Genomic DNA, 10904 nt, shown 5'->3' on the forward strand with positions numbered 1-10904 from the left:
GTTAATGCTCTTAAGCAGACACTATAATGGTGGTTAGCGCAAATTGGTTCAAGAACTGACCATTCTGACTCACTAGACAAAGTGTTCAAGCAGTCTGTCAAAGTGGCCTACCTAAACTACTTAAGCATAATGACACCAAGCCAACTCTACATTTGGAAGCTTCACTTAAAGAATTTTCCTCATACTTGTAAAGACTTAAAACATAGGCACTAAACCTATAAATGCATGTTCATTCATTCATTTACTTAATATGATATTCATTCATAGCATTTTCTGAGTTCTTCTTACTTCTTAGACTCATGGTTTATGCTCTTAAGCATACACCATAAGGGTGGACAACGCAAACTGATTCAGGAACGAACCATCCCCATTCAATTGACAAAGTGTTCGAGCGGTCTGGCAAAGAGCCTACATAAACTACTTAAGCATGACAGCACCAAGCAAACCCTACGTTTGGAAGCTTCACTTAAAGAACCTCCCTCATACTTGCAGAGACTCTGAGCATAGGCACTGAACCTATAAATGCAGGTTCATCTGTTCATTTGCGTAACATGCAATTCATTCTTAGCATTTACCGAGAACAATCCAGAATCCTGGAAGAATAGTACCCTCCACCACCTCCTCTGTCATCGCCATCTAATTCCCTCCACCACACTCACCAATTGACATCATCAACTACAATCATTGCCATCCCTACTCAACCTGCATGATTGTCACCTCCCACGTGATTACCTAACTTCTTCCTCTATCGTCGTCCCGATACTTATATTGTGGCCACCATTGGGCACCCTCCACCATCACCTAATAATCTTCATTATCACTTTTACCACCATTTAGTACCTTCCACCATTATTGTCCTCAGTCTTACCCTAAACCCTAAAAAAAATGTAAAATAAATCTATAAAACTGAATATTAATTTTGAATTTTAAAATTTTCAAAATTAAAAACTAAGTGTATGTTTAGATTTCGGTCCAAATATGTACCTAAAAAAAGATATCGGTTGAAATTCAGCTTTTTTTAATCCACATTAACTCAATGTGATATATTTTAATTTTTTCTTTACTATTGTAACATATATAAAATAACCTTTGTATTGGCTCAAACACCAAAACAAATTATTAAAAAAAAAACACCAAAACAAAGGGTTGTCTAAATGACCCATGATAAAGTTTGGGTTAAATAACCCATCATCCAATCATATTGAAGATAGGTGAGGTGGAATTTCTATATTTTATTTATTAATTTATTTCCAACTCACTTATCTCAAATGTGATTGGATGATGAGTTATTTAACCCAAACTTTATCATGAGTCATTTTTAGACAAACCAAAAACAAACATGAATTATAATAAATTAATAATCCACTCTAAAACCGGGCCTTGGAAATTCACCCTAAAACCGGACCTTTTAGTAGTTTGTCTTTACCTTATTCATTTGTCCTTGTCTTGGTTTAACCCTTGCCTCTGCTTTTTGTCCAGTTGCAGTGAAAATCCTAGTCATGGATGATTCCTCAGCTCTTTGATCTTTCTCAAAGCCTTACAACGTATAACGCTTGAATCTTTCACCCTCTATTTCCCTAAAACTCATAGTCTTCCTCTCCTGCATATTTTCCTCTTACAGTGTTACCCCACTTTGCTCTTTCCATTTTCTTGAACTTGGTTTCTCTCACAAACACATTCATTCTTTGACACAAGATTTCACAGGGGTTTCTAAACTATGACTATGGTTGTGCATTTTCTTCTGTTGCTTTTTGCAGTTTCTGCTGTTGCTGCTGATGAAGGTGAGTAGCAGTTAATTTTAGTTACCTAAATAATCTTCTTTGCTGTTATACTTGCTCTGTTCATGAGTTCTCTGTCAAAGGAAAACAGGGTTTTTCACTTTTTAAGTTGCATGCATTTTGAATCTTCATTTCCCTTTAGTATAAACATGAGTTGGCATTTTCATTTGCAGTTTGAATTGAAAAACTACATTTACTTCAACAGAGTGTGTGCATTACTCTTTAGTCTTTACTTTCTTCCTCACCCTTAAGAAAAGGGTTTAGGATGACCCCTTTCTTTAAATGATCTATGAGATTTAGGGCCAGGTTTACTTTGGTGAAAGTGAAATTTTACAATGTACTAAGGCATTATCCCCAGAACACACTTTCTTAGTGCTATGAGATTTATCTAGTGCTGGTATTCAAAGAATTAAGGTTTGAAAGGCATGACATGGTGTGGAGTGATGAATCAATCTATTATTCGAGTTTTCCCATTTTCACCCTTTCTTTAAAAAAAATGCATTTATTTTCTTGCATACTGCTTATTTTGACTGAAAGATGTTGATGAACAACTAATGTAGTATGGAAAATAATATGTAAGAAAAGAAGAATGGGTTAGGTAGATTTTTATTGAATGGTCTTCTTGAATGACAATGTTTTAAACCTGTAGTATTCAGAAATATTAAATGTGGTAGTACCCCTCTGTCTGTCCTTCTATTAAACCATTTAATGTCATTTTCCCCCACAATTGACTATGTGTGTAGCACTTTTTCATGTTCAAGTTGTTTTCAAAAAAGCTTACCTTTTCAGGAAATTATCTATCTACTTCCTAATATTTGGTTGGTCTCACTATTTAAATCTTCAAAAGAAAGCAAATCAACCTTCCAACAATTTTTCAAATACTCACATTTCACACAAGTAACTCAACACAAAAAATCTGGATTTAATTGAAAGTGGCAAAATGTGCAAAAGGCAAACCTTGTGTTATTTGACTAGTGAATTGTATGTTTGGAAATTCTTCTATGATTGATTCTAAAGCAAAAATCAATTTTTGAGACAAGCTTTTGTGAGCAGCGTCTGGTTGCTAGAGTTGATTATGAGAAAAAAAAAAGTTGATTCAAACATGCTATAATTGGTAATGGTTTTAACCTGAGCTAATGCTTAATGGGTTTTAATGTTTGTTCCTTACAGAACCATTTATTGGAGTGAATATTGGAACAGATCTCTCAGACATGCCTCACCCCACTCAAGTAGTAGCACTGCTTAAATCCCAAAAACTTCAACATGTCAGATTGTATAATGCTGACCAAGCTATGCTCGTTGCACTTGCAAACACTGGAATTCAAGTTGTTGTGTCTGTCCCCAATCAAGAGCTCCTATCAATTGGTCAATCAAATTCCACAGCAGCAAAATGGGTTTCTACCAATGTGGTAGCACATTATCCAGCTACTAATATCACAGCAATTTGTGTTGGTTCTGAGGTTTTAACCACCCTCCCTAATGCAGCAAAACTACTAGTCAACGCTCTTAAGTACATTCATTCAGCCCTTGTTGCGTCGAATCTCGATCGCCAGATTAAAGTTTCAACACCCCTTTCCTCTACCCTCATCCTTGATTCATTTCCACCTTCCCAAGCCTTCTTTAACCGCTCGCTGAATCCAGTCTTGGTCCCAATGCTCGATTTCTTGCAATCCACCGGCTCTTATCTCATGCTTAACATCTACCCTTATGACGACTACATGCTGTCGAATGGTGTGATTTCATTGGACTATGCACTCTTCAAGCCTCTTCCTCCCAACAAGGAAGCTATTGATTCTAACACCCTTCTCCACTACTCCAATGTGTTTGATGCTCTGGTTGATGCAGCATACTTTGCCATGTCTTATCTCAACTACACTAACATTCCTGTGGTGGTGACTGAGACAGGTTGGCCCTCAAAGGGTGACTCTAATGAGCCGGATGCAACGCTCGACAATGCCAATGCTTACAACAGCAACTTGATCAAGCATGTGCTGAATGTAACCGGAACTCCAAAGCGCCCTGGAATTGCTGTTAGTACTTACATCTATGAGCTCTACAATGAGGATACAAAGGACGGGCCATTGTCAGAGAAAAACTGGGGATTGTTTGATGCTGATGGGAAACCTATTTACATTTTACACTTGACAGGATCAGGAGCAGTGTTGGCGAATGACACTACCAACCAAACTTACTGCGTTGCGAAGGACGGTGCTGATCCGAAGATGCTGCAGGCTGGGATAGACTGGGCATGTGGACCTGGCAAGGTGGATTGCTCTCCATTGTTGCAAGGAGAGGCATGCTATGAACCAGACAATGTGAATGCACATGCAAATTATGCTTTTGACACTTACTATCATCAGATGGGAAAGTCTCCTGAGTCATGTAATTTCAATCAAATGGCTACAATCACCACCTCAAATCCAAGTAATTTACCATTTTCCTTTGAGATTGTAAATATTTGGCTGCATTGTTGTGATTTTTGTGGTTCTATTGGCGATTTCTAGTATGACTTATGATATTCTAAATGATTGTTGCAGGTCATGGTTCCTGTATATTTCCAGGAAGGTAATGTATTTGTCCTGAGATATTTGTGACATACTACTAAGATAATGGTGTGATATTGGTGCAGCTATGATCTTATTGAGATATTATATATCAGATATGCTGTAATCTCATAATACCAGGATCAACCGATCAACATCTTAGTAATATGTCACAAATATCTCATCAATATCTCATTAATTTGCCTATTTGTTTCATTTTGTTAACGATGTTTGTTTGTGCCAATATTTTTGCTTACAAGTGATTGGTTTGTGAATATGTGCAGTCTTGGGCAAAATGGCACCTTTGCCAATGTCACTGCACCATCACTGAATTCCACAAGTTCATCTTCTTCGGCATGCAATCTCCACAAATGTGATTTGAGAATTAAAAGCCTTCTGATGGTGATAGGATTTCAAATATTGGGAGTGGTTGTGCTATAAACTGTGTATCTCAGAACTTGCGTTGACTCATTCAAAACACTTGAGGTAGATGATGATTGATGATGTTACATAGTAGGCTTTGTTGCATGTTCAAAGTGGCCTACTCAATTTTGTAAAAAGGCCAGTTAATGGTCTGGACTGAATTAGGCTTCAAATGAAACACTATTATCATTATTATTCTTTTCAATTAGAATTCATTCGCTCCTTATCAAGAAGTGACAAATAGCATGTTTGGATTAACTTCTGTTTTCTTGGAATCAATTCTAAAACCTAAAAGGTACTCGGGAAAAACTTCTAAACATGCAATAGTCATCGTGGAGAAATTTATTTTTTGTTAAGTACTAGTTTGGGGAAGAACCGGCGTTAACATATTTATAAGGACAAATTAGGATAGAATACATTATTGATTATGTGTAAACTAGTGTAAGATTGGGTTGATCACATAGGGCGTGGCATCCTATCCAAACCACATGCTTACAAGTCGTCAAATCTAAGGCACAAGGATGAAGTGCATCTTTACTTGCACTCGCCGCTCTTCACACATCGACAGTATAGGACATGACACCCTATCAAACCAAATATATTAATTTTTTAGAAGAAAAAACATTTTTACCCTAAGTAAAAAAAGTTTGCAATTGTCGCCAATTTTGGAGGGGTTTGAAAAATAGAGCATATTATTACCTTTCCCTAATCTCTCTTGACATTCACATGTATCCACCAAACAAGGTTTGATTCCTTTTCTCTTTAGAAACACTCTCTCTCGAGTCTCTTCCCTCATCTTTATTTCTTTCATCCCAAACTCCCCCTATAACAAACAAAACATAGAAGGTCTCCAATGAAAATCTTAATATGAAATCTTAAAATAAGACATTGATCTAAGAGAATCTCACCGCTAGAGTTGTCATGCATGACATGAGCAAAAGCTAATATCTATATCTTAACTCGTTTCTTTCAAAATTGAAATATAAGAAATATAAAATAAATAATTTAAATATTTGGGTATTGTGAATCCAATCAAATGTAAAATAAGATCTCAACCTCTTGAGCGAAATGTGCACTAAAACTTTATGAATGCTTTAAATTTTATGTGACAGAACGGACGCACGAAAAATAAGTTAAATCTCAAATTAAGATATATCCGAAAGAATTAGAAGGTGTATGTTAGAATATAATATAAAATCATTAAAGTGACTCTTACCCAACAGCTTAAGCTTTTGGGATAAAGTGGTTATCTGCCATGGTATCAGAGTCTCTATGACCGAGAGGTCTAGAGTTCGATCCTTGCTCCCCTCACTTTCTAATTAAAAAGTGGAATTTAATTACCCACATGGTAGGTGGGCCTGTGCATTTATCCACGCTTCAAGCCCAAAGAGCTCTTGCGTGAGGGGCGTGTTAGAATATAATATAAAACCATTAAAGTGACCCTTACCCAACAAGTTAAGCTTTTGAGATAAAGTGGTTATGTGACAGTGTACACCTAAACCACCCATGAGGACCGTTCATGTTAGAAGCAACCAAGTTAAAGCAACAATAACAATAACAATGATATATAAACACCTCATTTTTTAAGCACTTCATTTCCACATATTTTTGTTTATATCTCTCTCCTCTTATCATCTATCACATCTCATATTTTCTCCCTCTTACTTTTTTTTTTCTTATATCTCTACTCATTCCACCTCAAAATGAGATGTGTAAGTTTTTTTTCGATAAACAAAATAAGATGTGTAAGTAACATTATTGAAGATAAAGTTAAATAAAAAGTTAACTAAAAAAATCAATAAAAAAAGATAAAACAAAAAAGCTAAAGTTCACCCTGGAAGTCGAAGACAAGCATCCAAATATTTTCCTTTTTTCTGACAAAAAATTGTCACAGACCAAACATCAGAACTTGTAAAAAATTGTCAAAATCTCAGTCTCTCTCCTCCTCCTCCAGCTAGCTCCTCCTGTTAGAGAATCTTCCATTCTGCATTCCATCCATTTCCATGTGAACTTCCCATGTGTCAAACTTGACAACTTTTCACTAACCCCCCTCATTAAGCTTCCTTCTACACACTTTTAATTTCTTCTCACTCTGATACAAACCCACCATCTTCCATTGCAGTTGCAGCAGCTACCAACTCACTTCCAAATTCCAATCCAATCAACCCCACAACAAGCTCCAATCTTTCACCGATTTCTAGATACCCATTAGCCCAAAACCTCCAAAAACCATGTCAGTCTCATGTGGGGTAGAGTGCGTTTTCGTGCTCGGTTGCGCGCGGTGGCTATGGAAGCGCTGCACCTACATCGGCTCCTACGACAGCGCCACCTGGCCGTCCGCCACTGCGGTCGAGTTCGACCCAGTGCCGCGCGTCTGCCGCCTCATCCTCGCCATCTACGAGCCGGACCTCCAAAACCCGCAGCACTACCAGCTCGCCGGAGGCTACCGCCTGAACCCGGACTGGGTGGTCAAGCGCGTCGCCTACGAGGAGAATGAGGGTAACGCGCCGCCGTACATCATCTACGTCGACCATGAACACCGCGAGATTGTGATGGCGGTGAGGGGGCTGAATTTGGCGAAGGAGAGTGACTACAAGCTGTTGTTGGATAACAAGCTGGGGAAGCAGATGTTTGATGGGGGCTATGTTCATCATGGTTTGTTGAAATCGGCGGTTTGGTTGTTGAACCGGGAATCGGAGACGCTGAAGCAGTTGTGGGTGGAGAATGGTTCGGAGTATGGGATGGTGTTTGCTGGTCACTCTTTGGGGTCTGGGGTGGTGTCGCTGTTGACCATTCTTGTGGTCAATCATAGGGAGCGTTTGGGAGGGATTCCCAAAGAGAAGATTCGGTGTTATGCTGTTGCTCCTGCTAGGTGTATGTCCCTCAATTTGGCCGTCAAATATGCCAATGTCATTCATTCTATTGTGTTGCAGGTCAGGCTCATCTCATCAGTCATTACATTGTTATTTTCACTCTAGTCCTTGTTACCAAAGTACTTGATTGTGTGTTTTGTTGTGTACATATTGGCCCCTATTTGAAAGGGACTTAAACCAAAGTACTTGGTCAGTTGGTTGTGTTTAGTTGTGTATATATTGACTCTATTCAGTATTTATAAGGACTTATTTGACCTTAACATATAGGATAATTGCTTATGCAGGTGTATGGAGAATTTAGATTTACTACAGTTGAATTTTCCTAAATTCATTGTGGTAATTGCTATATAACTGTTTGATCAAGATGGATGGCTTAGATTTAAACAGACCTATTATATATCTGAAATCTGGTTTTAAATATGAAGAGTTCGAATTTGATCACACAGCTACAAAATTGTGACTGCAATGAATTTAGGAAAATATGACTGCATGGAAGCTAGATCCGTGTTTTGGAGAGTTTATGTTATAGCTTATTACTGACCTTTAATATGTTTTGAGCTTATTTGTGTTCAAATTAGCTTATGAATAAATGCTTATACATACCTATAACTTATTTTAAGTTTATTTCAATGAGTTTAGAAATTAGCTTATGAATAAGTGCTTATAAATACCTGTAACTTATTTTAAGCTTATTTCAATGGGTTTACGAATTTACCTTATGATTTATGAATAAGCACTTGTGCGATAAACACTTACTGTTATAAGTGCTTAATTAAGTGGTTTACTCAAACACATCCATGGTTTTGCTCAAAGTTGAGTATTCAGTTGTAATTGTCCTTTGAGTATGAGACTACGAGATAATCTCATCTTTAATATCAGTTATTAGAGACATATTTATTTTCAACCACTTTTCCCACTGTTTTTTCTATCATTTAATTCTTCTGAAAATGTTTGGTGCACGTCACCTTATAAGTTATGACCAGACTCTAAGGAAATGTGGCAGAAGTTACATAGGAACATGTAAATAAATGGTAAAAATATAAAAATTATACATGTATGGGGTAATAATATGTTTATAGAATTACGTGGTAAGAATTGTGCAAAAAGTAAGGTAATATATGTATAATCGTACGTCTCTATGAATGTAATTGACATAAATATATTTCTATCTCTTCTTTTTATCAAAGAATGCCGATGAACTTTTTCTTTTTCTTCATCAACATGCTTGATGTTACAAATTTTATGAGAAGTTGTTTCAAATGCCTCCTATTTATTAGTTTTGTTCAATGCTCGTTCAAATTTTTATTCTTTTATTAATATTCTGCAGGATGATTTCTTGCCAAGAACTCCCACTCCACTGGAAGATATATTCAAATCAGTATTCTGGTTATTACTACTGCCCTTTATGTGATATGGATTTGAGTGTCTTGGGTTTCAACTTTCAACTGCATGTGATGTGTTCTTGTTTTTTTTATGTTTATTGTTGAGCGGAGTTAAATACCATGATGATCTCTTAAACCAGGCGTTGATGATTTAAACAGCTTGCCCTGCTTATTATTCCTGGTTTGCCTGAGAGATACCTTCATACCTGAGGGTCGAAAGCTAAGAGATCCAAGGAGACTTTATGCACCTGGGCGAATGTATCATATTGTGGAAAGAAAATTTTGCAGGTAATTGACTGGCAAACAATTTTGCTCTTACTTCATAGTAAACTACTATGTAGGTTTAAATATTTTGGGAATATACTGAAGATTATTTTTCTTTGTTTACTTGGTCTGGTGCTATTCTAAGAAAAATTTATGGAACCTAGAGAAAGGAATTCGACTTGGGTAACAAAAAATTGTAACTGTTTTATACAATGTTATGTATGACATAACTCTATAATGCTGTAATAGCTTGTAGCTTGTATAATATAGTTGTCTGAGAGCATGATTCATGAAAATATATCTTTCTTCATATACCTAAGGAATAAAGTCATTATGATTCATGCATTTCTGCTTTTATTTTGTTTGGTAAAGAGAAAGGGTTGTCTTTTGTTCATTGTTCTTCTTCACCTTTTCTCCTTTTATTTTTTGTTTTGATTCATAGGTGACATCAAACCTTACTCTAAGTATCATCTGCCCACATCTTCATTAGCTAAGCACAAATTGCTATATATCCTGTGGAATTTGTGTCTTGGGATTTTAACCTTTTGCAATTACATAAGTGTGAACAATTAAAAATTGCTCATCCATCTTGAGTCTGCCAGTTCAGAGGTTCCCTCCCACTTTCTGATTTTCCCTCTTTTTTCCTGGCAATGTATTGAAAGAAATTCCAAATTCTATAATTTTAGCATCTTCTATGACCCGCACAAAGCAACAATTTCAAAAACACTCATTTAGCACAAGTAATAGTTCATATGTATTGATAAATAAATCTTTGTCCTGAACTACTGCAAGTAACATGTTATTATTCCCAATAATGAAGTACTTTGTTGCTTGGTGAACACAGATGTGGGAGATTTCCTCCTGAAGTAAGGACTGCTATTCCTGTCGATGGAAGATTTGAGCATATTGTCTTGTCCTGTAATGCAACATCTGATCATGCTATTATTTGGATTGAGAGGGAAGCAGAGAAAGCCTTACAAGTAAGAAAAATCTAGCATTTGCTGTCTTGCTCCTTTACTTGCAGCATTGTTCTTTGAAGCTTGAGACCTTTTGTTATGGAGATTAGTGTAATCTATGGATCAAAATACTGTTGTTTAACAAATTTCTGACTGATCTTGGTGTCTACTTTCAGTTAATGAAGGATCATGGTGGCTCCGAAACTGTGACAGTGCCGCCAACAGTACAGAAGTTTGAGAGGTTGAAGACCATAGAAAAAGAACACAAAGATGCTTTAGAAAGAGCTGTTAGCTTAAATGTGCCTCATGCGGTGGACGCTGAAGAGAAAGAACTGTCTGAGAACAATGAAGATGAGGCATCCGGTAGTGGGGGACAAGACAACACCACCACTTCCGCCGCCTCAAGTACCCAATCAAAATCAAGTGTTGCAAGGTCAAACTGGAATGAGGTTGTTGAGAAACTCCTAAAGAAGAATGAAACAGATAAACACATGGAAAATGATACAAATGTCTCACAATAACAGCTTGTTCTACATGTTCTTTGATTTAGATAGTCACACCCATTTATACATTTGAATCTTTTGTTTCTTCTACATATTCTTGTGTTTGTAAACATGATGATGTAAAAAGATATTCAATTCTTGGGGGAAATCAAAATTAATTCCGAGTGGTGCTATTCTGAATA

The 10904-nt window shown here is 36.7% G+C and overlaps 2 protein-coding genes across 2 annotated transcripts; both read left to right on the forward strand.

Annotated features, from left to right (window-relative positions):
* The first annotated feature begins 1429 nt into the window (after positions 1-1429).
* LOC130726545 (glucan endo-1,3-beta-glucosidase 2-like) lies at positions 1430-4977 on the forward strand. The gene is made up of 4 exons (XM_057577828.1): positions 1430-1781; positions 2949-4202; positions 4316-4343; positions 4606-4977. Exons 1-4 carry the CDS (start codon positions 1718-1720, stop codon positions 4760-4762), a joined length of 1503 nt encoding a protein of 500 aa, XP_057433811.1. The 5' UTR covers positions 1430-1717; the 3' UTR covers positions 4763-4977.
* A 1570-nt stretch (positions 4978-6547) lies between these two features.
* LOC130726941 (uncharacterized) lies at positions 6548-10904 on the forward strand. Its single transcript, XM_057578258.1, has 5 exons — positions 6548-7677; positions 8945-9003; positions 9159-9287; positions 10108-10243; positions 10396-10904. Exons 1-5 carry the CDS (start codon positions 6976-6978, stop codon positions 10738-10740), a joined length of 1371 nt encoding a protein of 456 aa, XP_057434241.1. The 5' UTR covers positions 6548-6975; the 3' UTR covers positions 10741-10904.

This window comes from Lotus japonicus, chromosome 6 (assembly GCF_012489685.1).
Source record: "Lotus japonicus ecotype B-129 chromosome 6, LjGifu_v1.2".
NCBI classification, from domain to species: Eukaryota; Viridiplantae; Streptophyta; class Magnoliopsida; order Fabales; family Fabaceae; genus Lotus; species Lotus japonicus.